Source organism: Aphelocoma coerulescens, unplaced genomic scaffold, assembly GCF_041296385.1.
Source record: "Aphelocoma coerulescens isolate FSJ_1873_10779 unplaced genomic scaffold, UR_Acoe_1.0 HiC_scaffold_56, whole genome shotgun sequence".
Classification (NCBI taxonomy): Eukaryota; Metazoa; Chordata; class Aves; order Passeriformes; family Corvidae; genus Aphelocoma; species Aphelocoma coerulescens.
In genome coordinates this window covers 747,747-774,626 of record NW_027183905.1, presented here as the reverse complement: position 1 = coordinate 774,626, position 26,880 = coordinate 747,747, and the positions used below count along the sequence as shown (strand labels likewise).

General features: G+C 51.8%; 1 protein-coding gene across 1 annotated transcript; it reads right to left on the bottom strand.

Moving 5' to 3' along the window:
• Positions 1 to 16,827: 16,827 nt before the first annotated feature.
• Positions 16,828 to 26,629, bottom strand: LOC138101871 (zinc finger protein 211-like). The gene is made up of 2 exons (XM_068999627.1): positions 26,504 to 26,629; positions 16,828 to 19,156 (listed from the first exon to the last, which is right to left on the bottom strand). Exon 2 carries the CDS (start codon positions 19,127 to 19,129, stop codon positions 18,137 to 18,139), a length of 993 nt encoding a protein of 330 aa, XP_068855728.1. The 5' UTR covers positions 19,130 to 19,156; positions 26,504 to 26,629; the 3' UTR covers positions 16,828 to 18,136.
• Positions 26,630 to 26,880: the final 251 nt, after the last annotated feature.

Genomic DNA, 26,880 nt, shown 5'->3' with positions numbered 1-26,880 from the left:
GGCGGCTGGCGGCGGTGGAGCAGAGCCGTGCTCAGCCAAAATGCGTGCTGGAGCAGGGCGCGGGGGGTCATTGCTCAGGGGCCTGGCCGAGACGTGGGTGCAATACCTGGCAGCAGCAGCAAAGCTGTGACCAGAGGAGGTGACGCACGGAGAACTGAGCGGTGCGGCCCGGCCCGGCCTGTGCAGCCCTGAATGCAACCCTGGGAAGAGCGCACAGGCACCAGCAGCTCTGGCAGCCCCGGCAGCACTAGCAGCCCTGGAAATTCCAACACAGGGAGCAAGTGAAAGCAAGAATGCAGCAAGACAGAAAACAGCAGCCACTCGGAAAAAGGAGAAGATCACCGTAGCTAAGGTTTTAGGAATAGTAAAATGGTGTAAGGTTAAACAAAATTATGGTTTTATAACAAGATGTGACAACCAGCAAGACATATTCGTACATAGAACTGCTATTAAAAAGAATAACCCTGAAAAATACATCCCAAGCTTGGGAGATGGAGAGGTGGTAGAATTCAAAATTGTACTAGGTAGAAAAGGCTTGCAGGCAGCGGAGGTCACTGGGCCTGATGGTGTTTCTGTAAAAGGCAGTATATCTGCTAAAAATCGTAGTCATGTTAGGCAATATCCCCATTATGAGCCCCCCCTACAGTCTCCCTTTCCTAATCCCACCTTTCCCTTTTATCCTATATCCTATTACCCCCAGTGTATTCCCAATCCATTTTTCCACCCATGGTTTCCCTCACAAACCATACCTTTGCCAATTGTTTCCCCAAAAATCCCTTTCCAATGCTGAGTGGGGGATGAAAAGGGGGAGGGAAGAAATTAAACCCTCTCCTGCATCAGTTTCCCCACAAAGCATGCCCGGAGAGTCCTGTCTCCCTTCTGTCAGCCTTTAGATGTTCCAGAGAATCTGTTTGGACATTTAAAGACTCAGGAGAGTGGCTTATTTTGTTTTAAAACTGTCCTTGTTAAGTTTATCCAGTTGTTTTCAATGTTAAGTTTTAAATCTCTTTTTGTTAAAAATAAACAGGTGAAATGTCAGGGTCCCTTCCCCCCTGCCATGTAGCCCTGGGAGAGGGACCCTGGGGGGGAGACACGGGGTTTCCCAAGCCCCTGGTCAGCCTCATTCCCCATCGGTTGTTTTGTGTTCCCCTGCGCGGGCAAGGACCCTTGGGTCCCGTGATTGTAACAGTTCCTCGGCAGATCCTGGCCATGTGGCTGGAGAAATAAACATCTCTGAAACATCTATCAAGAATCAGTCCGTATATTTTTCTTTTCCACAGGACTCCTTGTTTGATACATCGTGTTACAGAATCCCCACTGTAGCACCCAGGCTAAAACATCTCATACCTTTTTTATTCTAAATGCGCGCACGTTGTGTCAACAGTTTTCACTAACACCTACAGAAGCTCGTGCTATTTTTAGTGCCTGCCCAGATTGTCGTAACTTTAACGTACCTTTGCCCTTAGGAGTAAATCCCCATGGTCTTTTGGCCCTAGAGCTTTGGCAGACTGATGTTACACACATTTCAGAATCTGGTTGTTTTAAATATGTACATGTATCCTTTGACACCTTTTTCTCTGTTATATGGGCTTCTGCTCATGCTGGAGAAAAGGCCCGTGATGTCGTTTTGCACTGGCAGCAAGCATTTGCTGCTTTAGGCATACCTGGGTGAAAACTGACAATGGGCCAGCCTATGCCTCTCAGAAATTTAGGAATTTCTTAGGTTTGTAAGGCATCTCTCACAAATTTGGTATTCCTCATTCTCTCACTGGTCAGGCTGTCGTTGAACGTGCTCATCACACACTTAAAACTGTTTTAGAAAAACAAAAAGAGAGAATGCAAGGGGAAACCTCACAGTCCAGACTTTTGAAAGCTGTATATACCATCAATCACTTGACCATACCAGATTATTCAAACAATCCCTCAATTTAAAATAATTTTTATTCCTTGCAGTCCACCAGTGAAACACATTTGCCTCGAGCTAAAGTACGGGTAAGGAATCTGCTCATTAGCCAGTGGGAAGACCCCTGGGACCTTGTCATTTGGGGGCGTGGATACGCTTGTGTTTCCACAGGTACTGGAGCACGGTGGGTGCCAGCAAGGTGTGTGCATCCTGATTTGCAGCAGAACATCCCACCACCTGTTCGTCCAGATCCTGAGGGTAACAGCAACACAGGCTGATGACCTTGGCAGCATAGTTCGAGCTACCTCTGACCAGAGAGAGCATCGAGCAATAGCGACCAAGCAGGACTGTATTGTACTGTATATCCCTGTGATCAAGGGTACGGGCTTGCACTGGGATGTACTGGAGTGCAAATGGCAACGAGTAACAGAAAAATGCAGGTGCCAATATGGTCCTTGTCAGTTTTGCTGAGCTTAGAGCCTGCTGTTTCTGCTTGGCCTGTCAGTCAGCCGAGAACCAATGTGTGGGTTACCCTGGCCAATGCGACGGAGCAAGATACTCTGTGCTTAGCACCACTACTCCTGAGAATCCTTTTCCTACCTGCCTGGTTGGCTTGACGATAGGTGCCTGGCCAAAGCCTAGGACAGTTAGCAAGCTGTTACAATCACACAATCACGCTGCTGCTTGGGATCAGTGGGTTTCATACCTTCCCTATTACCGCAGGCCTGGTTCCTACGGTATAGCACCGTGTCCCGCAGCCATAGGGAGGAGGAGGAGGAGAAGATCCAGCAGGCAGGAGTTGTGCAGCAAGATTGATTTATTTAATTATTTTTCAAACTCTTTTGTAGACTTTTTTCTTCATAGCCTAATTGGACAAAGGCCCAGCCACCCCTTGGGGGTGATTGGCTAAAATCCTAAAACATCCATTGTCAAAATATTTTTCTACTATACCATAAACAAGACTTTTCAAGGTTGCAGGTGGCTTGGTTGTTTACATTCCCTGCTACCTCTTCTGTGAGAGAGAAAAGTCTCTCACGGACTTAGAAAATAACAAGAAAATCCTTGCTAGCAGCATTTTTGTAACTACAATTCCCCCTTTTTGTTTTATAAGATAACAACTCTACTATTAATGCCAAATAGAAATCTACATCAGTTATTAATTCTAAATATGTCCTTAAGGCTTTAACTATCTGACTCCATAACAAGAAATTTAAAGTTCAGTCTCTGCTTGTGGAAGGACCATCCCAGTCTCTGCTTGTAGAAGGACCATCTGCCTGATGGTTGACATCCTGGTCATCATCAGAAGAGTCATTAGGCTGATGATCTACATTCTGGTCGCCATTTGGATGATTGGCGTTCTGGTCATCATTTGGAGGTTGCCTGTTCTGCCTCTGGTGCCGTAGGTCAGGGTGAACGCATTTTGAAGGTAGCCACCGTATCCCAGTATCTGTGGAAACGCAAGCATACCCACGACCCCAAACGATAAGCTCATGTGGGCCTTCCCACTGGTTAGTGAGTAAATTCCGCACCCAGACTCTTGCCCGGGGCAGTTCTCTGTCGCCTGCAGACTGCAATGAGAAAAAATGATTCAGAATAACAGGATTATTTGAATTTTGTGGTACTGTAAGGTGATTAATTGTATACAAAGCTTTTGCTAGTCGGCTCTGTGGGGTTTCTCCATGCATTCCCCTTTTCTGTTTGTCCAAAACACGCTTCAAGGTACCATGAGCGCGTTCAACAATGGCTTGGCCAGTAGGAGAATGTGGGATACCAAAGGTATGGTCTACACCCCATAGGTGTAAAAACTGCCGCGTCTTCTCCGAGGCGTAGGCAGGACCATTATTGGTTTTCACAGAAGCTGGCACGCCCAGGACTGAGAAAGCCAATTTCCAATGGGCGATGACATCACGGCCCTTCTCTCCAGTGTGAGCAGTAGCCCACATAGCCGAGGAGAAAGTGTCAATAGACACGTGCACATATTTCAGCCGACCAAATTCTGGGACGTGAGTTACATCCGTTTGCCAAATCTGCAAGGCTTTTAGCCCTCTGGGGTTTACCCCCGCTGGCAAAGGCGCAGCGAGTCCATGACAGTCAGCACAAGCGCTGACAATGTCGCGCGCCTCGGTTGGCGTTAAATGAAACTGCTTCTGCAGGGTATGTGCACTTTGGAAGAATGGAAGAAACCGTGCGATGCCTTGGCTTGTGCAATTTTGTCAGGCTGAGGCCCTACCCATGCAGGGTTTGCCAGCATGTCAGCCCTGGCATTGCCTTCCGTTAGAAAACCTGGTAAATTGGTGTGGCTTCGAATGTGCAGAATGTAATACGGATGCACTCGAGCCTGAATTGCAGACCACAAGGTTTGCAACAGCGAAAACAGAGCCGCATTATTCACCTCCTTCAGAAGGGAACAATCTAAGCGTTGGGTGATATCTGCTACATAAGCAGAGTCAGTAACCAAATTCAAAGGTTCCTGTGAGAATCGCTGAAAAGCCATGGTAACAGCCCTTAGTTCAACTAACTGAGCAGAGCCTGACTCGTGTTCCTTCAGCACCTGCCATTCCGATCCCTCCTTCCAGGTAACAATGGCTTTACCAGTTTTCCCTGAACCATCCGTAAAGATGGTGGGTCCTTGCACCGGCACTCGGCTGTTTTTCGGCCGCAAGGAAAGTACGGTCGATTTTGCCAACTGCAGTAATTTATGGCTGGGCAGATGGTAAGTGATCTGCCCTGAGAAGTTTTGAAGCGCGCTTTGCAAAGGAGCACTATGGATGAGGCTCCACTCAAAGTATTCCTTTGAGATCGGAATGACAATTACTGCAGGATCTGCAGCCATCAGTTGCAAACACCGTTGATGGCATTTGATTATCAGAGAAGCGACCAATTCAAACACTGTGGTCACAGTCCTTTTTGGCTGATGAGGCAAAAAGACCCATTCTAGGATATGCAAAGGATCAGGCCATTGTGCATTCCACTGGCCAATGATACCTGTAGGATGGAGGTCTGGAATAGTAATGAAAACAGTGATAGCAATGGAGGGATCCACTCGATAAACCTGACGAGTGGAAACAGCCCGTTGGACCTCCTGCAGCGCTTGTCGCGCCTCCGGAGTCAACTCCCGAGGTGAATTCAGACCAGGATCCCCTTTTAATGTATTAAAAAGTGGGGAAAGCTGCTTTGCAGTTAGACCTAAATAAGGTCGTAACCAATTGATGACACCCAACAGCTTCTGGGCATCATTCAAGGTTTTAATTGAATCTGGGAATTGCACCTCTTGACGTTGGATAGTTTGGTCCAATATTCTCACTCCTAAATATTTCCAAGGAGGAAGCTGTTGAACTTTCTCTGGAGCTACCTCTAATCCATAGGCATGCAGAGCAGCGAGCAGCTGAGGCTGTATTCTCAGCAGCTCGTCCCGGGTGGACGCTGCCACCAGGATATCATCCATGTAATGGTAGCAGCGTGCATCAGGAAACTGCTTGCGAACTCCGGCTAAAGCTTGGGCGACATACCACTGACAGATAATTGGGCTGTTCCTCATCCCTTGAGGGAGGACCTTCCATTGGTATCTCTTAGCAGGTTCAGCATTGTTAATGGCAGGCACAGTAAAGGCAAATTTCGGTTTATCATCAGGATGCAAAGGAATTGTGAAAAAACAATCCTTTAAATCAATGATCAGGATGTCCCACCCCGTAGGAATCATGGTGGGAGAGGGCATGCCAGGCTGCAATGCCCCCATACCTTCCATTACTGCATTAACTTTCCGGAGGTCCTGCAATAATCTCCATTTCCCTGATTTCTTCTTAATTACGAAAACAGGAGTGTTCCAGGGGCTAGTAGAAGGCTCAAGATGCCCCTGCTGTAACTGTTCCTGTACTAGCTGATGAAGGGCGTCTAACTTCTCTTTTGGTAGGGGCCACTGCGGCTCAAAGATTGGTGTTTTAGTCAGCCACCGCAAAGGCAGTGTAGGATACTGTGCGCCCTTACACACAGTGACCCCTGCTAAAAACTTGTCCCGATCCGTACGCCCCAAGCTGCCAACACATCCCGTCCCCAAAGGTTACGGGAAGTGGTAGCAATATAAGGCCTAATTGTAGCTGTGTGTCCCTCTGAATCCTTCACCACCACAGGCCGTTCACTTAAATAGCTCTGTGTGGTTCCTCCTATTCCTGCGATGGCCGATCCCACCGGGGCTAAAGGCCATGAGGGAGGCCACGCAGAGAAGGAGATGATAGTTACATCAGCACCCGTATCAATCAAACCTCGAAGCTGAATCCGGGGTGGTTGGGCGCTTGGCAGGACCAGGGTACATGTCATCTGTGGCCTTTGGTCAGAGATGTCTGCAGTCCAGAAGGCCTGTGGAAGTCCCGTAGATCCACTGCCGTTATCTTCCTGAATTTGTTCTACCCTGGGGACACAAGACTTAAAAGGCACTAATTTAGCAAGGCAGGTCTTTTCAGGAATAGTTACAGGGGGTTTTTGCGTGGAGACCATAGCGCAAATCTGGCCTTTAAAGTCAGCATCAATAACTCCTGAGTGCACTAAGATTCCTTGATGGGCAACATCAGGTTTTCCCACCAGCATCGCACTGGATCCCTGGGCTAAGGGTCCATATGCATCCAAGGGAACCTTATAAATACCGCTAGAGTCTAAGACGACTGCGGCTGCGGTGTGGACGTCAAACCCGTCTGATCCGTGGGGACCGTCTGATCCCTGGGTGCTGTCTCTAGGGTGGCTGGGTAGGCCTGTGCCTGTACCTGTGCCACTCTCTGGGGGAGCGACTGCATCGGAGAGCAATTCCCCCTCCTTGCACCCCGGTGGAAGTTTCCCGACAAAGGCCGACCATCGGCATGAGTCCGGGATCTACAGTAGCCCGTACAATGGCCTGGCCTGCCACACCTCTTGCACTGGGGGATCGCGGTGTTCTCTTTTTGGCTCGGCTTAGGCCGCTTCCGTTTCTTCACCTGTTTTGGTGGCTTTGGTTCACGACCAGAAGATGCGTGAACAGGCTGCAGGAACGCAGCCAAGGCAGACCTTTTCTGGTTCCCAGATCCCACCTTAGCACAGGCCTCGACCATGTCTGTTACCTCAGGGTCCCCTGGTAAGGCATCTATGATTTTTCTGCACTCCTCGTTTGCGTTATCTCTCACTAACTGCCTTAACAACATCTGTCTTAACCCGTCATCCTCAACCTGCTTCTCAAGAGAAGCAGCGACTTTCTCTACAAAAGAGAGGAATGACTCTGATTTGCCTTGAACTATTTCAGTATATCGCTTTCTGGGCGCAGACAACTCTATGGTTTTCAACAGGGCAGCCATGCCGACCTGTTGAGCTTGCTGCAGGACGCTAGAGGGCAAGGTACCCTGTAGACTGGGATCAGAGAAGGGACCAGTCCCCATCAAAGCATCCACTCCTGCTGTCTGTCTAGGATCAGCAGCAGGGAGCTGCATATTTGCTAATGCAGTCTTGCCGGCCAGCTTTCTCCAGGTTTTCTCAAAAACTGTAAATTGTACAGGTTGAAATAGAATTTGACCTAAGTGTCTGATATCAAATGGAGAAAGCAAATCTGTATTTATCACCCTTATTATCTGCATAACCTCAGCAGAACCTAGTCCATATTGTGCCACCTTGGATTGGAGGTCCTGGGCAACTTTCCAGGCAATTACCTCATGCTTGTCATGCTCCCCTGAATCTGGGAGAACCTTATACACTGGGAAAGCTTGGATCTCCCCTTTAGGGGAAGCACTACCATCCTGAACTTCTGGCACCGCCTGTGGATGGAGTGTAACAGCTCCCCCGTTACCCCCAGAATCCTCAGATCTATATGGCATTCCAAGGATTTCTAATGACCTCCAGTCACCCTCCTCCAATGCTCGCATCTTAAGGGACTCTAAGAAGCGATTGTAATGCGTCAGACGCACTGTTACCGTGCAGTCCTGAGAGGTCCAGGGGCGAGACCGGCGCAGCCTTTTTCTTCGCCGCGCGGCTACAGCCGCCTGACGACCTGGGGCCAGCACCTCATCTGCCTCACTGCCTGACGAGGAATCATCAGGCAAAGGCAACTTTGGGGTGCTGGGAGTGAACAGAAATGTACGTGGAGGGGCACTTTGGCTAAGTTCGCTAGAGGCAGAACAGACAGGAAAGACTGCAGCTGGCTGCGCGGCAGTTTTTGCACCAGTTTCTATACGGGAGGCCGTCTCGGCTGGCCCCGACCAAACTGGTACTGGAACCGCTGCCGCCGTCCCTGGGGCTACAGCTACTCTCGGCGCCGCCGCCTCTGGCACAGCAGCTGCGTTCGGCGCGGTCGCCGCTGCCGCTGCCGTTCCGCGCTCCCCAGCCGCGCCCGGCGCTGCCGCCGCCAGCCCGCTCTCGGGGGTCGCTCTGGGTGCCGCTGCCCCTGCCCGCTGCTCCGCAGCCGCCGTCTCTGGCCGCGGCTCCGCAGCCGCCGCCGCTGCCGGGTTCGCCACCGGCCGCGCCGTTTCCCGGCTCGGAGCCGCGTCTCCCGCGGATGGCGGGCGGGGTGTGGGCGGCGCGGGCGGCGCTGGTTCGGGCATTCGCTGATCTAGCAGGGTGAGGAGTTCCTCCATCCTTCGGGATAAGTTTGGCAGCTCCATCAGCAAAGGCAAATGCTGCAGTAAAAGGTCGATGGCTCGGTTCTGCGACTGCGCAGAACAGTCCAGCGCCAGGGAGGGCAGCGGACCACACCCAGGGAGTCCCGGGGCAGGCACGCCCGGCGCTACGCCGGCTAAGAAGTTAGATCCAGGTCCATACGGAACAGAGCTAGGAGCCTCTCTGGGCGTCCAAGTGGCTAAGCCGCTGATCTGCGGCCCTGGATAAGCCGTGGCCGCCGCCCAGCCGAACGGCAAGGCAGGCTGTGCGCCCTCCTGCTGCCTTAACCCTCCCGCCTCTGGCAGCGCGGGGTCCCTGGGGGCTGCGGAGTCCTGCGATTGTGCAGGGTGAGCCGGCGCAAGCTCTGCCTGTGGAGCCGGGGGGGTTTTTCTGAATCCATTATCATTTTCCCCGGAAACCCAGTCAACGGGGCCCCCCTCGGACATTCCTCCGTCACTCATCACCGAGATAGGCGAGCCAGCCCTGCTATCACAGTCAAGGTCTGTCAGCAGGAAAAATAATGAACGCCAGGTTTTGTATAATTCTAACGCTGCTGAGTCCCCAGTCGGGAGCTCCTGTCGGACAGCGCATCCGAGTTCCTGCCATAAGGCAAAGTCCAGGGCAGTATCTCTGTCCATGGAAATCCCTTTTAAAGTAGCCCAGTCTAATAATTCCCGAACTGAGTCTTCAGGAATGGAGGTGCGCAATATGCTAAACACACCTTTCCAGACCAGCATCGCAGCTTCGGTTTGTGAGCCGCTGTTTGCCATTTCTCAGTTCTGTCGGACCTCCCGGTCCCGGGGGACAAAGGAGAACAGCGTACCTCTAGAGGGATTCGGCTTGGCTCGCAGCAGCAGGACACGTCAGAGACTGCAGATCACGTCGGGCAGCACCAAATATTACCGCAGGCCTGGTTCCTACGGTATAGCACCGTGTCCCGCAGCCATAGGGAGGAGGAGGAGGAGAAGATCCAGCAGGCAGGAGTTGTGCAGCAAGATTGATTTATTTAATTATTTTTCAAACTCTTTTGTAGACTTTTTTCTTCATAGCCTAATTGGACAAAGGGCCAGCCACCCCTTGGGGGTGATTGGCTAAAATCCTAAAACATCCATTGTCAAAATATTTTTCTACTATACCATAAACAAGACTTTTCAAGGTTGCAGGTGGCTTGGTTGTTTACATTCCCTGCTACCTCTTCTGTGAGAGAGAAAAGTCTCTCACGGACTTAGAAAATAACAAGAAAATCCTCGCTAGCAGCATTTTTGTAACTACACTTCCCCCTGTAACTCTTGAGCCACAAGAAATAGAGCTTTTAGGATCTGTGAAAATGGACCTTTGTGTTAAGTTCAATTACTCTGGATCTGATCAGTCTGAGGTATGGGATATTTCTCCTAAGCAACCCATATTTGCAAATGAAAGTGCCTGGTGCTATTACCGCACGCCTGGGCCCTAGGGTATATTACCGTGTCCCGCAGCCATAGGGAGGAGGAGGAGAGAAGATCCAGCAGGCAGGAATTGTGCAGCAAAATTGATTTCTTTAATTATTTTACAAACTCTTTTATAGACTTTTTTCTTCATAGTCTAATTGAACAAAGGATCAGCCCCCCCTTGGGGTGATTGGCTAATATCCTAAAACATCCATTGTCAAAATATTTTTCTACTATACCATAAACAAGACTTTTCAAGGCTGCAGGTGGCTTGGTTGTTTACATTCCCTGCTACCTCTTCTGTGAGAGAGAAAGGTCTCTCACGGACTTAGAAAATAGCAAGAAAATCCTTGCTAGCAGCATTTTTGTATCTACAATTCCCCCTTCTTGTTTTGTAAGATAACAACTCTACTATTAATCCTAAATAGAAATTTACATCAGTTATTAATTCTAAATATGTCCTTAAGGCTTTAACTATCTGACTCCATAACAAGAATTTTAAAGTTCAGTCTCTGCTTGTAGAAGGACCATCCCAGTCTCTGCTTGTAGAAGGACCATCTGCCTGATGGTTGACATCTTGGTCATCATCAGAAGAATCGTTAGGATGATGATCTACATTCTGGTCGCCATTTGGATGATTGGCGTTCTGGTCATCATTTGGAGGTTGCCTGTTCTGCCTCTGGTGCCATAGGTCAGGGCGAACGCATTTTGCAGGTAGCCACCGTACCCCAGTATCTGTGGAAACGCAAACATACCCACGACCCCAAACGATAAGCTCATGTGGGCCTTCCCACTGGTTAGTGAGTAAATTCCTCACCCAGACTTTTGCCCAGGGCAGTTGTCTCTCACCTGCAGACTGCAATGAGAGAAAATGATTCAGAATGACAGGATTATTTGAATTTTGTGGTACTGTAAGGTGATTAATTGTATACAAAGCTTTTTCTAGTTGGACTCAGTAACCAAATTCAAAGGTTCCTGTGAGAATCATTGAAAAGCCATGATAACAGCCCTTAATTCAACTAACTAAGCAGAGTCTGACTCGGATTGGTGTGTTAATCAACCACTGCAAAGGCAGTGTAGGATACTGTGCGCCCTTACGCACAGTGACCCCTGCTAAAAATTTGTCACAATCTGTACCCCCCAAGCTGCCAACACGTCCCGTCCCCAAAGGTTAAGGGAAGTGGTAGCAACATAAGGCCTAATTGTAGCTGTGTGCCCCTCTGAGTCCTTCACCATCACAGGCCGTTTGCTTAAATAGCTCTGTGTGGTTCCTCCTACTCCTGCAATGGCCAATCCCACCAGGGCTAAAGGCCATGAGGGAGGCCACGCAGAGAAGGAGATGATAGTTACATCAGCACCCGTATCAATCAAACCTCGAAGCTGAATCCGGGGTGGACGGGCATTCGTCAGGATCAGGGTATGTCATCTGTGGCCTTTGGTCAGAGATGTCTGCAGTCCAGAATGCCTGCGGAAGTCCCGTAGATCCACTGCTGTTATCTTTGTGAGTTTGTTGTTCTATCCTGGGGACACAAGACTGAAAAGGCACTAATTTAGCAAGGCAGGTCTTTTCAGGAATAGTTACAGGGGGTTTTTGCGTGGAGACCATAGCGCAAATCTGACGTTTAAAGTCAGCGTCTGTAACTCCTGAGTGCACTAAGATTCCTTGATGGGCAACATCAGGTTTTCCCACCAGCATCACACTGGATCCCTGGGCTAAGGGTCCATATGCATCCAAGGAAACCTTATAAATACCGCTAGAGTCTAAGACGACTGCGGCTGCGGTGCGGACGTCAAAACCATCTGATCCCTGGGTGCCGTCTGATCCCTGGGTGCTGTCTCTAGGGTGGCTGGGTAGGCCTGAGCCTGTACCTGTGCCACTCTCTGGGGGAGCGACTGCATCGGAGAGCAATTCCCCCTCCTTGCACCCCGGCGGAAGTTTCCCAACAAAGGCCGACCATCGGCATGAGTCTGGGATCTACAATAGTCTGAGCAATGCCCTGGCCTGCCGCACCTCTTGCACTGGGGGATCGGTGTGTTCTCTTTTTGGCTCGGCTTAGGCCACTTCCGTTTTTTCACCTGTTTTGGTTGCTTTGGTTCACGACCAGAAGATGCGTGAACAGGCTGCAGGAACGCAGCCAAAGCAGACCTTTTCTGGTTCTCAAATCCCACCTTAGTGCAGGCTTTGACCATGTCTGTTACCTCAGGATCCCCTGGTAAGGCATCTATGATTTTTCTGCACTCCTCGTTTGCGTTATCTCTCACTAACTGCCTTAACAACATCTGCCTTAACCCATCATCCTCAATCTGCTTCTCGAGAGAAGCAGCAACTTTCTCTACAAAAGAGAGGAATGACTCTGATTTGCCTTGAACTATTTCAGTATATCGCTTTCTAGGCGCAGACAACTCTATGGTTTTCAACAGGGCAGCCATGCCGACCTGCTGAGCTTGCTGCAGGACACTAGAGGACAAAGTACCCTGTAGACTGGGACCAGAGAAGGGACCAGTCCCCATCAAAGCATCCATTCCCACTGTCCGTCTAGGATCGGCAGCAGGGAGCTGCATATTCCCTAATGCAGCCTTGTGGGCCAGCTTTCTCCAGGTTTTCTCAAAAACTGTAAATTGTACAGGTTAAAATAGAATTTGACCTAAGTGTCTGATATCAAATGGAGAAAGCAAATCTGTATTTATCACCTTTATTATCTGCATAACTTTAGCAGAACCTAGCCCATATTGTGCCACCTTGGACTGCAGGTCCTGGGTAACTTTCCAAGCAATTACCTCATGCTTATCACTCTCACCTGAATTTGGGAGAGCCTTATACACTGGGAAAGCTTGGATCTCCCCTTTTGGGGAATCACTACCATCCTGAACTTCTGGCACAGCCTGTGGATGAAGTTTAACAGCTTCCCGGTTACCCCCAGAATCCTCAGATCTATTTGGCATTCCAAGTGTTTCCAATAACCTCGTCACCCTCCTCCAATCCTCACATCTTAACTGACTCTAAGAAGCGATTATAATGGGTTGGACACACTATTACCGTGAAGTCCTGAAAGGTCCAGGGGCGAGACTGGCGCAGCCTTTTTCTTCGCCGCGCGGCTACAGCCGCCTGACGACCTGGGGCCAGAACCTCATCTGCCTCACTGCCTGATGATGAGTCATCAGGAAAAGGCAACTCTGAGGTGCTGGGAGCGAACAGAGGTGGACAGAGAGGGGCACTTTGGCTAAGTTCGCTAGAGCCAGGACAGCACAGACTGCAGTTGGCTGTGCTGCAGTTTGAACAGCAGCTTCTTTAAGGGAGGACATCTAGGCCGGTCCCGACCGAGCCGGTATTGGAGCTGCTACCGCTGTCTCCAGGGCTACAGCCGTGCCTGGCGCCACTTGGCCCTTGCTCTGCAGCCGCCGCCGCTTCTGGGTTTTCCCGCGGCAGCACTACTTCCGGGTTCGCTGCTGGCCACGCTGCTTCCTGGTTTGGAGCCGCGGCTCCTGCGGGCGGCGCGGGCGGTGCTGGCGGAGCGGGCTTAGCACGCCCCACACAGCAGGGCGGCTCTGGCATCTGCACTAGTAGCAAGCTGAACTTGATCCTCCAACGTTTGGGATATGTTCGGTAACTCTGTCAGCAAAGGCAGATGCTGTATTAAAAAGTCAATGGCTCCGTTCTGCGACTGCACAGAATAGTCCAGCACCAAGGAGGGCAGCTGACCACACCCAGGGAGTCTAGGTGCAGTCTCGCCTGGCGCTACGCCAGCGAAGAAGTTAGATTCAGGTGCATACGTAACCAGGGTAGGAGCCGCTCTGGGGGTCCAATTCGCTAAGCCGCTAATTTGCGACCCCTGATAAGCTGTGGCCGCCACCGAGCTTAGCGGCAAGGCAGGCTGTGCGCCCTCCTGCTGCCCCGACCCCCCCACCTCTGTCGGCGCGGGGTCCCTGGGGGCTGCGGAGTCCTGCAATTGTGCAGGGTGAGGCAGCGCAGGCTCTGCCTGTGGAGCCGGGGGAATTTTTCCGAATCCACCATCATTTGCCCCAGAAGCCCGGTCAGCGGGGTCCCCCTCGGACATACCTCTGTCACTCATCACTGAAATAGGTGAGCCAGCTCTGCTGCTACAGTCAAGGTCTGTCAGCAGAAAAAATAACGAACGCCAGGTTTTGTATAATTCTAACACTGCTGAGTCCCCAGACGGGAGCTCGTGTTGGACAGCACAGCCAAGTTCCTGCCATAAGGCAAAGTCCAGGGCAGTATCTCTGTACATGGAAATCCCTTTTAAGGTAGCCCAATCTAGTAATTCCTGAACTGAGTTCTCAGGAATGTGCATTATACTAAACACACCTTTCCAGACCATTACCACAGCATCAGTTTGTGAGCCGCTGTTTGCCATTTCTCAGTCCTGTTGGACCTCCCGGTCCCGGGGGGGGAAGGGGAACAGCGTACCTCTAGAGAAATTCAGCTTAGCTCGCAACAGCAGGACACGTCAGAGAGTGCAGATCATGTCGGGCACCACCAAATATTCCCGCAGGCCTGGTTCCTACGGTATAGCACCGTGTCCCGCAGCCATAGGGAGGAGGAGGAGAGAAGATCCAGCAGGCAGGAATTGTGCAGCAAAATTGATTTCTTTAATTATTTTACAAACTCTTTTATAGACTTTTTTCTTCATAGTCTAATTGGACAAAGGGCCAGCCACCCCTTGGGGTGATTGGCTAAAATCCTAAAACATCCATTGTCAAAATATTTTTCTACTATACCATAAACAAGACTTTTCAAGGCTGCAGGTGGCTTGGTTGTTTACATTCCCTGCTACCTCTTCTGTGAGAGAGAAAAGTCTCTCACGGACTTAGAAAATAGCAAGAAAATCCTTGCTAGCAGCATTTTTGTATCTACATGGTGCAATTCAGTTCACCACGTATTTCACACTCTACTACTCTTCCTCTAGCCTTGCCACCAGGGGTGTTTTTTATTGGTGGAGACCGAGCATGGGCTGCGATTCTGTCACACATCAAGGGAGGTCCTTGCAGCTTAGGACGACTCTCATTGTAATCCTGACACATCTATGATTTTACAGCATAAACCACGGAGGGGAAAACACAGCACCCATGCATTTGCCCCTGATTGCAATGACAACTCCAAATTTTGGCCGCCAGGTACTCGAGGGGCTGTTTCCTTCCTTTCTCCACAAATAGCATCTGCTAAAGCACTGGGACTGTTAAGAAAGTTAGGATGTTGGCTAGCTCGGCAGACTAATGCCACTTTGCTTGCTTTAGCGAGATTATTAAAAGATGTTGGTTCAGTAAGGCACGCTACACTGCAAAAGAGACCTGCTAGTGATTTTTTATTGCTAGCACATGGACATGGATGTGAGGATTTCGATGGAATATGTTGTATGAATTTGTCTGATCCTTCAAAATCTATTCATGCCCACATTAAAGAATTAGAAACAAGTGTGTCAAAATTGTGAGAAAAATCAAAATTTGATTAACTCAATTGTTTGGAAATTAGCAAATTGCAAAATAAATCAAAAATCTACTTAAAATTGGATGCCTGATCCTATTGGTTATTTTTTGCATCCTGCTCATTGTGCCGTGTTTATTGTCTTTTTTGCAAAGGGCCCTGCAAAAGTCAATAAATTCTGCCTTTGTAATACAAAAAAAAGGGGGACCTGAGGAGATTGGCAGCTGGACTGACAATCTCACAGAGTCAGACCTGAAACCAGTCAGAGTTTACCTGTGAGAATATTACAGTGAAATTCTGCAGCTTTAGTAAAACCCACAGAGAAGGCCAAGAAGATAATCAATGAGAGAAGATGTTCTGGACACAAGGGGAGGATGTTCTTGTTATGGGATATTGAGAGTGTACAAGGAAGAACTTGTGGATAACATGTAGCAATATACTTTTGCTTGTATAGCTGATTGTTTTACTGCCTGAATGGTCATTGTTAGACAGCCCTGTCATTGTTTGCTAAGCAGCCAATCTTAAATTAGGCCACAGCCATTGTGAAGAGGTTATAAAAATAGCAGTAGAGAAAATAAAAAATCTTTCTACCTTTCTTGACTATGGACTATGACTAGTGTGGCTTTTATGTCTGCCTTGACAAAGCTACAAAAATAAAGAAATTGAACTGAGACACAGGTGGTGACATGGGGACACACAGACGTGGATGGAGACGTAGGAAACAATGACATGGGTGGGGACATGGTGGGACAGGGCCCGTGGCATGTGGGGACGTGGCCATGGCTGGTGCCATGGGGGGAACTTGCAGGCGATGTGGGGGATGCTGGGTTTGAGGGTTCCTGGGAGGGACTTGGGGCTTGCTGAGGGCTTTGGGGACCCCAGGCCGAGCGGCTCCGGCTGCGCTGGGAGACCCTGGCGGAGGTTCTGGGGCAGCTGCTCAAGGACCCCCTGAGCTGGACCCCCAGCCAGCATTGGGCTCCTGGAAGGGAATGAACGTCCTTGTCCCCAGGAAGGAAATCCCAGCACCCCCAGGGTGTCGGGGGCAGCTGAGAGGCCACAAGAGGGAGGGGAGAGCCAGACAGAGCTGTCCCCTGCCAAAACTGCACCCCAAAAATCCCAAAACTCAGGGATTCCTCCCAGAAAAAAAGCTGCCAGGAGCTGCCTGAATTGAGGGAAAGGAGGGATCGGAACCCCAAATTGAGTTGGGAAGGGTCCTGCTCCTCCTCCATCCTAATTCTGCCTGCTTCTCTCCATCCTTTCTCCCACTCCTTCCTCTTAGGGGGTTCCTGGTGCGCCTTTTGGGGATCGCTGGGTGCTGCCTTGGGATTTGCAGAGTGACACGTGAGGGACACACAAGGGTCCCTATTCCCAATCCATCCCTGGGTTTTGCCCGCCCCCTATCATAGCCCCCCCAAGTCCCTCCCCACCACTCCACAATAAACATGACCGGGGCAAACTGGGAAGCTTTATTAAGAACACTGGGAGCAGCTGGGAGGGGGCAAAGTGACAGCAGGGCTGGGGGGGACACACGACCCCCCCAAAAATCAGCGCGGGGACAGAGCTTGGGGTCCTGGCCGAGCCTGAGGCCACAGGGAGGGGCTGCGGCCGCTGGCGACTCAAGAGCTCTGAGGGCAGAGCAAAGGGGGTGACACCCCATGTAGGGCGGGGTTTCCTCCGGCCAGCAGCGCTTGGATTCAAAAAGGGCTCCGGGGAGCACAGGGAACAGGAGCGGGCAAACAGGACCGTGGCATGTCTCAGAGGGCAGGGCTGTGGGTGTTCTCCTGCCCATGGGGTTTGTAGTTTGTTTTTGTGTTGAGATTTGGTTGGTTGGGTTTTTTCAGCAATGGTCCTCACACGATCAAAAGCTCCAGCCACTAAAAGTGTACCCAGTCAAACAGAACCCTCCCAGAAGGACACGTCTGTCCAGACCCCTTCCTGTGAGGAGTGTTTGAGCCTGGCAGTAGCACCAGGGGACGCTGTCAAAGACACCTGCCTGAGGTGTGAACAGGTGAACGATCTCCTTTCCCTGGTGGCCGAGCTTAAGGAGGAAGTGGAAAGACTAAGGATCATTAGAGAAAGGGAAATAGACTGGTGGAGTTTCACCCTTCCATCCCTGAGAGAAGTCCCCCAGCAGTCAGAGCACTCCCAGGCCTCTCACCATCAGGCTGAGGGAGAAGACCTGGTGGATGAAGGGGAGTGGAAAGGGGTTCCTACTCGGGGACGTAATAAAAATTCCTCCTGACCCCCATCACCTCCCCAGCTGCCACAGTCTTCCTTGCTTTGCACTTTTCACCTTTCTTTCCTAGGCAGGCGCAGTCTCTCGTTGGCTGCTTCTGCAGTTTCTTGACTGGTCTCAGCAAGCTTTGTTCATCATTGCTGCGAGTTTTCTTCCCTATTTCTTGCCAAGTTACATTCTGTGCCTTAAGTTTGTGGCCAATATTTGCTAACTTTTACCCTGTACCTTATACTTGCACAGGTACAATGATTTGAACCCTTTCAACTGGCACTGGCACAACAAACCCAGCCTGGGCACAGGGAGGGAATTTATTACCAACCAAATCCCAGCAGCACAAGGAGAAGGCAAAGAAATCTCTCCAACACCTTCCCCCCACCCAGCGGGGATCACCCGGAACGGGGGTCACCAGGGCTCTGCCCCACGGGGGTCACTGGGGATCATCCAACGCCGATCCTCCCACGGGGGATGGAGCTGGAGCAGCGAACAAAGCTCTTCCCGCACTCGGGGCACTCGCAGAGCTTCCCTTAGCGGTGCCTCCGTTGGTGTTGGGTTAAATTAGACCTCACAGAGAAGCTCTTCCCACACTCAGAACACTCGTAGGGCCTCTCCCCGGTGTGGATGCGCCGGTGGATGATGAGGTGGGAGTTGCGTTTGAAGCCCATCCCGCAGTCGGGGCAGCGGAAGGGCCTCTCATCCGTGTGAATGCGATGATGTACAAGGAGATCAGACCGCCTCCGAAACCTCTTCCCACACTCAGAACACTCAAAGGGCTGTTCCCCAGTGTGGGTGCGCTGGTGTTCCCTCAGGATGGAGCTCCGCCAGAAGCTCTTCCCGCATTCACTACACCCATAGGGTCGTTCCCCAGTGTGGATCACCTGGTGCTGGATCAGCTGGGAGCTGTTGGTGAAGCCCTTTCCACATTCCCCACACTCATATGGCCTTTCCCCAGTGTGGATCCTCTGGTGCTGGATCAGGGCAGAGCTCTGGCAGAAGCTCTTCCCACATTCCCCACACTCATAGGGCTTTTTCCCAGTGTGGATCCTCTGGTGCTGAATCAGGCTGGAGATGTCCCTGAAGCTCTTCCCACATTCCCCACACTCATAGGGCCGTTCCCCAGTGTGGATCCTCTGGTGATTCCTCAGGCTGGAGCTCTGGCTGAAGCTCTTCCCACATTCCCCACACTCATAGGGCCGTTCCCCAGTGTGGATCCTCTGGTGATCCCTCAGGCTGGAGTTCCGGCTGAAGCTCTTCCCACATTCCCCACACTCATAGGGCTTTTCCCCAGTGTGGATCCTCTGGTGCCGGATCAGGCTGGCTCTCATGCTGAAGCCCTTCCCACAGTCCAAGCACTTGTGGGGTTTCTTCCTGCCCTGAGGCTTCTCCCCCAGCTCCGAGCTCCGTCTGGATCTCCGGCCCCCTTCCCGGCACAGGGGGGCTCTTTCCTCCTTGGATCTCTGGGGGCTGCGTTTGCAGCCCCTCCTCCTGCGGCATCTCCGGGGCTTTTCCTCCTCCTCCATCCGGCCACAGCTTGGGAATGACAAATCCTGGTTTGGGGGGAGAAACAAGGGGTGAGCGCCATGGGCTGGGGGTTCCTCCTGCCCAGGTCCATCACTGGGCATTCTGTGTCTGTAAAAACCTTCAAAACACCAAGATTCAGACCAAAAGTCCCCCAAACATCAAGACACAGACCCAAAACTCCAAAAACATCATGACTCAAATAACCCCCCCCAAAATGTAAACATTCAACCCCCACAAAAAAACCCAAAGCACCAACATGTAGCCCAATAAACCTCAGAAACACCAAGATTCACACCCGGGAAAATCATGGAACCTCCCTGATCACCTGCTGGATGAGGGGGCAATGCTCCTGGGGCTGGGGGGAGGCTGCAGATACAGCGAGTGATGGAACCTTGGGGTGCCTCCTCTTCCTGATCCTCCACCTCCTCCTCTATCCCTACTCTTCCTCACACTCCTTCACACTACTCCTTCTCCTGCAGAATCCCACCTGCTGCTCCCACGGGCATCCTTTCACCATTCTGGTCTTTAACCCTCCAGCCTTTCTCCTCCTCCCCCCAGGCCCAGCACCCAGCCCTGGCTCGCTCTGCCCCCCAGAGCTCTCGGATCGCACAGCACGAGCAGCGATGCAGCTGCGGCAGCTCGGGCTGGGGCAGCGCTGGGCTCTCGGCCGCTCCTGCCCGCACTCGGCCCCCGCCGCAGCCACTTCTGCCAGCACAGCACGGCCCGGCCCGGCCTTGGCGCTCCCCCCCTCCCACCTCCCCAAATTCCCCTGGCGGGGGGCGCCAAGGCCGGGCCACACGTGGGCTCCAGCTGGGGAGCGCCGGGCGCTGCGGCTCTGCCTGGCAACTGCTGAGTCACCAGCGCCGCGCCTTCTGATTGGCTGAGCGCTGCCTGAGGGCCGCGCCTGCACCAAGGGGGGACACCCTGCTCCAGGGGGGATGTCCCGAAAACCGGGCACCCCCAGCGAACCAACAACACCAACGCCTCCTTACAAACACATGCTCTGAATCTGCTCGGACACAGCCACACGCACGTGCACACAAGCAAGTGACAGCACAAACCAGCAGCTCCACAAAATGGCACTGACTGACACACACTGCTGCTCAGCCAAGCTCCTGCTCAATTCCTCAACTTCCAGAACAACAACAAAGCCTGAACAGAACCATGGACATCGTTTCCTATACAAAAGGGGACAATGCTGAGGCAGTTTGCACACTCTCCCAGAGCTAATTAAGGACATGGACACCCAGCACGGGTAAAAAGGGAAGTTGAGAAGGGGTCTCAGCAACAGGGGATGGATGGTGTTGGTGTGCTGGGAAGGGATTGGTTGAAGGGAGTGTGCAAGAATATGGTTAAGGCAAACAGCAGCAGGAGGAATGTGTCTGGTAAGAAATGAAAAAAGGAAGATGGAAAACAGGAGGACGGGAAAAAAGTGAGGACTGGGATGTTTTTCAGCACCATCTTATCCTCAAAATTTGCAAGCTGATCCAGATTTTTTGTATCCCCAGTTTCCAGGACAGGGAAGAAAAAGGAGCTCAGGATATCAGGGTGTTTCTCTGTGGTGGGGAGCAGCAGGACAGGGCAGCACGGGCTGGGGGCCTGTGGGGAGCTGTGGGGCCGGGCCGGGGCTGTGGGGCAGCCGGGGCTCAGCGCCGGGCACTGCCTGACCCCAACACACCCCAGGCAGGGCCGGCAGTGGCCCCCGGCCCCCAGGAGACTGCAGGATGTGGAAGGATCAGGATTTTCTTTTACCGATCTTGTTTGGGTCACTGGAGAAACGAATGATTTTGCAGAAAGCTCAGCAGCTGTCAGAGGATGAGCACCCACGGGCACTGAGGGGGCTGCAGGAGAGGCACAAGAAGCCCCTGCAGCACTTGGCCAGAAAGGCTCAGCAGGGCAATGCAAGAAGGGATGAGCAAAAGGCCAAGGTGAAGGCAAAGGCCATGGCAGAGTTTCTACAGCCCCCCAGGGATGAACCGCAGGGCCCAAGGGGGCCCCAGCACCCAGGGGACGGCGGCGGCCACAAGCACCTGGCACAGGCATTGCCCTCCTCGGCACGGCAGAGCCCACCCAAACAGCCCCTGGCAAGGAATCAGGGGTCCATCTGCAGGCCAGAAGGACACTGCAAGCACAGACAGCAGCACCCTCAGCACCAGCAAGTCCACCCCTGATGGACATGGATTGTCAGGGCTGGCAGAGCTCCCAGCAGACCAGGGACCCACCGCACCAGAGCCCTTGAGAACATTCAGGGCGCGTCTGGATCGAGACGAGGCCACTCCTGAGAGACACAGGGGCCTCTCGATCCACTCTGAATCTGAGACTTAAGGGGGAAATTGTCAAGAAGTTCTTTCATTATTCAGGCAATAAGTGGGAAAAATGAGCAGGTGTGCTTTATTCAACCACTATCAGTAGATCTGGGAGATGGATTCAAAATGCATCAATTTCTGTTTGCTCCTAATTGTGATTGTAATTTACTGGGAAGGCATTTGGTGGCTGAAGTGGGAATGCAAATTCATACTGTCAAAGGAGATACAGAGGCTAACGCTGCTGGACCTTGGTGTCAAATATCTTCGAAGGCCTCTGCTGAAGGGAACTCAGAAGTGTGGGCAGCCCCAGGGAAATAGGGAAAATCAGATATGGAGCCTCTCCAAATTCCTTTGGAGCAACCAGGACAAGTGGTGTCTAAAAGCAATACCCTGTTCCAAGGGAGGCAAGGAAGGGGTTAAAGCCTCTTACTGAGTCCCTGCTAAAGGCAGCGCTTCTGGAGCCAGGCATCTCTCCCTACAACACTCCTCTCCTGCCAGGCAAGAAACCCCATCATGGACACCAGAAGGAAAGCACAATTTTCAAGGCTTCAAAAGCAGATTAACTGAGCCTCCTGCCCTGGCCCTCCCAGACAGGGAAAAACCATTTGAATTGCATGTGGATGTTAATCAGGGCCATGCCAAAGGAATTCCTGGGCTCAAATGTTTCACCCAGTGGCCAGAGAGTGGCCTCATTGTCTGCAGAATTGTGCAGCCCTGGCTTTAATGGGAACTGAGGCCTGAAAACTGACAGCAGCAGAATCTCTGTTCAAGCCTGGCATCAAGGTAAAGCTTTGTTAACCAAAGGAGCCTCTAAATGGATGAGCAGCCCTCGGTTCTTACAGAATGAAACTTGTTGGATGGAACAGGAGGATTCAGAGTTGAGGACAGGGCAAGGGTTGAACCCAGCCTCCTGTTTGAACAGCCCTGGACACGGGGCTGGCAAGAAACCCATGGCTGCAGTCAAGTGACAGAGCTCCAGAGCCGGCCTAGGAGAGATTTACCAGACATTCCCTGGCCTGAGGGAGAAAAGGTGTTTAGGGATGGGTCTGCAAGGGCAGCAGAAGGGAAAAGAGTGACAAGACACGCTGCTCTTAAGGAAAGGGAAGGAGACAAAGCGCAGCTCAGCGCCCGCATGCTCAGCTCAAAGGGCCGAGCTGGGGGTGCCTGGAAGAGCCTGGCACTGAAATGCCCTGAGCAGGAAGGCTTCAATATCTTCTGCTAACAGCATGGCAGCTCACAGCGGGGCAGAAGCATTTCCGACTGCTTCAGCAATCCCTGCATCAGTTCTTAAGGCATGTTTGGAACAAACAGTTCCAAGATATGGGATTGTGGAAGCAATAGACTCAGACAGGGGAACTCATTTTACAGGAATGACCCTTCAGGCCGTTCTGGCTGCTTTAGGAACACAGTGCGACCTCCAAACGCCCTGGCACCCCCAGAGTTCGAGTCAGGTATAAAGAATGAATGGGGAAATAAAAATACACATTCTGAAGCTGCTGAGAGAAACCAAGATGCCACGAGTACAGCTTTTGCCATTGGCTTTGGCAAGAAGAAGAGCCAGACCCAGGGCGGATATTCAGTTATCTCCCCTGAATTGATATTTGCAATTCCTCACCCTGCTCATTCTGACCTAGTGGGGGGTGGAGATAAGGGATGTCTGTTTCAAGCAGTCTGTGGCCAGAATCCTGTCTTTGGTGAAATCTCTTCCACAGGAAGCTCAGCCGGCACAGACCCTGCCTTGGGACTTTGCTGCCCACAACATCCAACCAGGATATCGGGTCCTGCCTGAGGAGTGCAAAGAAGCACCACTGGTGGCCAAGGGCGTGGCCCATTCCAAGTGTCCCCGAGCACAGAAACAGCCGCCAGCACAGCTGAACACGGGGGGACCCCTCAGCCTCGCCTCAAGCTCTCGGAAGCCCCGCGGATTTGCACTCCCCGGCTGCAGGAGGAGCAGGCCAGGCCGCCACTGCCCCTGCACAGAAGGGGCCGCAGCAGCAGCCAGGGCTCCACAGCGGGGCAAGCCCCGGGGGCTGCCCACAGATCCTCTGCTGAAATTGTCTGGCTGGGCACCTCCTCTGGCATCTCCAGGCACTGGGGGCCAATCCTCGCTGGCACCGGGCGAGCTTCAGAGCTTTCTGTGCCTGCACTCGCCACAGCTGCTGCGGGAGACAGCGGGAGAATTCCACTCTGGCTCTCAGTTACACTCACACTCTGGGCTGGGTGTGACTAGATTACACCATTAGAATGTTTTTTCCTAATATCAATAATCCTACTGTGATATTGTCAGGTGGGTTTGGGCCAGGGCGTGACAATCAATTTTTAATTTTAGGAGAAGAAGTAGCAAAAATTTTTATTAGTTTGGATTTTTTCTTTATTTGTGTGCGGGGCTGTTAGTGATGGCAAAATTTTAGTATGGGTTTTTCGATGTTCACGTTTAGGTTGCATTTTGCAAAACTAGAAGAGCTCTAAAGGAGACCCTTAAAATAATTTCTGTGAAAGTGTATTTAAAATTAATACCACACCTTCAATTATCTATTGTGACAGTGACTTTGCATTGAACAAAATGCATGTAAGAAAAGTATATTTCTATTTATTTTTATATTTCTTATATAAGGCTTTACTGCTTACAGCTCTGAACAGATTATCTGGAGAGCCATAGGTGACCTGTATTGAAAAACTGAGACTCCTGAGGCACAAAAAGTATTTCCTCCCTATGACATTCTAATCGAGCTAACTTCCTTACACAATCCCACCTGAAATCTCTCTCCAAGTCATGGATTTAGCACGACCCTCTTGCTTTTGGGGCTTGTTAACTCTTCCTCATCTGTTTTACTCTTATGCTGTCTGCAAATTTAATTATTAAATATAGCAGGGCCCATCTCCTGCTGCATATCTAAGAATAATTAATGCCTACCACAGCAGGACATCTAACCGGAGAAACCTCAGATAGCTCATTTCACTATGGATCAAGCTCCCAAACAGGAGTGGAACATTGAACATACGGCACCCAACAAAATCAGCTAAAAAAAAAAAAAGCTGTGGTGGAAGCTGCTAATGACAGATAATAGAATTTATTTTTTTTAATTTTTAAGAACCCCCTGCAAAAAAGATAAAAAGCTCATTCAGTGGGGCCATGTGGGAGGCACCTGATGGCTGCCCTGGAAGACAAACTTCCTTCCAGGCAGCCAGCAGAGGAGCTTTAGAAATGCAAATTAACTCTGCTGGCGGAAGTGTGCACAATGTCCCAGGCTCTCCTCGCCTGCCAGAGGAATTGGGCTGATTCCCTCTGCCCCTCACCCCAAGCTCTGCCTCCCTGCACAGACGGAATTTGCATCGCTAAAGGCAGAGCCCACACTGAGCATCTCTGACTCTGCAACAGAAATCCCTGAAGCTGCAAAGGAAAACAGCAAATGGAGAATGTTGGGAGAACTTCACTCAAAAAAGCGGGGGGGAATCATCCCCCTCCCCACTCCAACATCTGCTGGCACTGTCTGGGTTATACAGGGTGGGTTTGACCACTGGGCTGCTTTTGCTGCCACAAGTTCAGCGAAATCACTTGGGAATCCAAGGATGTGATGATTTAATCAGAGAAAAGCGGTCAATTGATGCATCCCTGGCATTTTTGGGAGCGCCCAAAAATGGGGAAAAGATGAACGGCCACCAGAACAAATCCTACAACACCATGGAGCAGCCCCTGGGAACCCGAACGAATTCATACCAGGTGCCAGAGAACCCACTGATCATTTCAATGCATCATTAGATTACAAGCTGTCCTCCAAATCATAACCAAGCCCACAGCTCCAGCTCCTGACCTTCTCAGCCACCAATCCACTCCCATGAGCAACGCCACATTTCACCCTGGGATGGCATCAGATTCTCTTTCAGCAGAAGGACCAGGAGGTTGTGGAAAATTAAAGGACTCAAACTGCTCTTGAAAAAGAGATGGCAAAGGAAAAGTGGTGAAACAGATAACAAAGAAAATAAGAAAGCAGCTCATGTACCGCTCCAAACGTGGAAAGGATTGGAAGGGGACACATTTTTGTGGTTCCCTGGCAGACCATGGGTTAAACCAATGCTGTTTCTCCTCTCAGGTGCTACAGCAACTCTCACCTTTTTACCATGCACCACACCTTGCTCAGTGCAGCTCATTCAGCAGGGGATCAAGGGCATGCAGGTGGCAGCCAGGCCTCCTGACCCAGAAACGGCCACAAAAGGACACAGAATGAGGTCACTGAGAATAATCCCAAAACCAAAGGCGGCCTAGGAACAACCGATTAAGGCATTTTTAAAGTTTGTAAAGAGAAGTACTGAGAAAATAAAAAGAGTGGGGATTAAAAGGAAAAAAACCCGAACTTTTCTTTGCATGCAGATGGTGTGAATCCCATTGGAGATAGGGTCAGGGACTTGGAGATAATGAAGTAAGGGCAGAAACCATCAGTCTTAGAAAATGTTACTAATTGGCACGAACTGATGCTCAGCCAAGGTCCCACTAAATTCCTGAACTTCCCGAAGAAGATCAAAGCCTTAACAGAGCCATGATTATCGGATGTTATACAAAGTGGGGGTGCACATTAAGGGGCACATGCAGCAGGCGCATCGGGAAGTCTGTACCTTCCAAGACCTCAGCCACTGGGGAAAGCGACACGGAGATGCGGCCCGGGAACATCGGCATAAAAAGGAGGCTGCGTCCTCCAACACTTGGACAGAGCCCACGGGAAATGCCCCGTGGCCTCTCCCTTGCTCCAGGAATAAAGTTCCTTTTACAGGACTCCTCCGGCTCCTCTGGGGACACAAACCTCTGGCCACGGGAACTTTCCCGCACACTCCCGCCGACGGGGCAGCCACCTCTGTCCTACCCACAGCAGCCGGGACGAGCCAGCGCTGCTCCGGCACCGGCTCCTGCCGAGGCAGCAGCGGCAAGGAGAGCGCGGGCAGCCGCTCCCGCAGCGCCCTCACGCCAGGGCGAACACGGCGCCCACACGGCACAACGAACCCGCCCCAGCCCCCTGCCGCCCCCTCCGCCCGCAGCCAGCGCCGAGCCCCGCCAGAACCGAGCGCGGCTCCCACCTGCGCTGGGGCCGCCTCCGAGCTCCGCCGCCGCCTCACCGGGCTCCGGCCGCCGCCGCCGCTCCCGGGCCCGCACAGACGCTCCGCCAATGGCGCCTCTGCTGCGCCACGGCCGCCCTGCCGGCGGCTCCGGGCCCGGGCTGCTCCCCGCTCCGACCAATCAGCGCGCCAGAACCACGACTGACGGCAGCACCGCCCAATCGCAGCGAGGGGCGGGCTCTGCACACGGCCCAGCCTCGCCCCGCGCTCCCAGCGCCCCCCGGGCTGCGTGAGGGGAAAGCCGCAGCTGAGGAACAGCCCTGGAACGGGCCCGGCCCGAGCCGCCATTCAGCTGGGAAGGGAAACAAAGCTCTCCGCTGCTCCCGGCCCGACTTGCC

What these genes read in the sequence shown, in the direction of transcription:
- LOC138101871 (XM_068999627.1), bottom strand. Translation starts at nt 19,129, where the DNA reads ATGGAGGAGGAGGAAAAGCCCCGGAGATGCCGCAGGAGGAGGGGCTGC.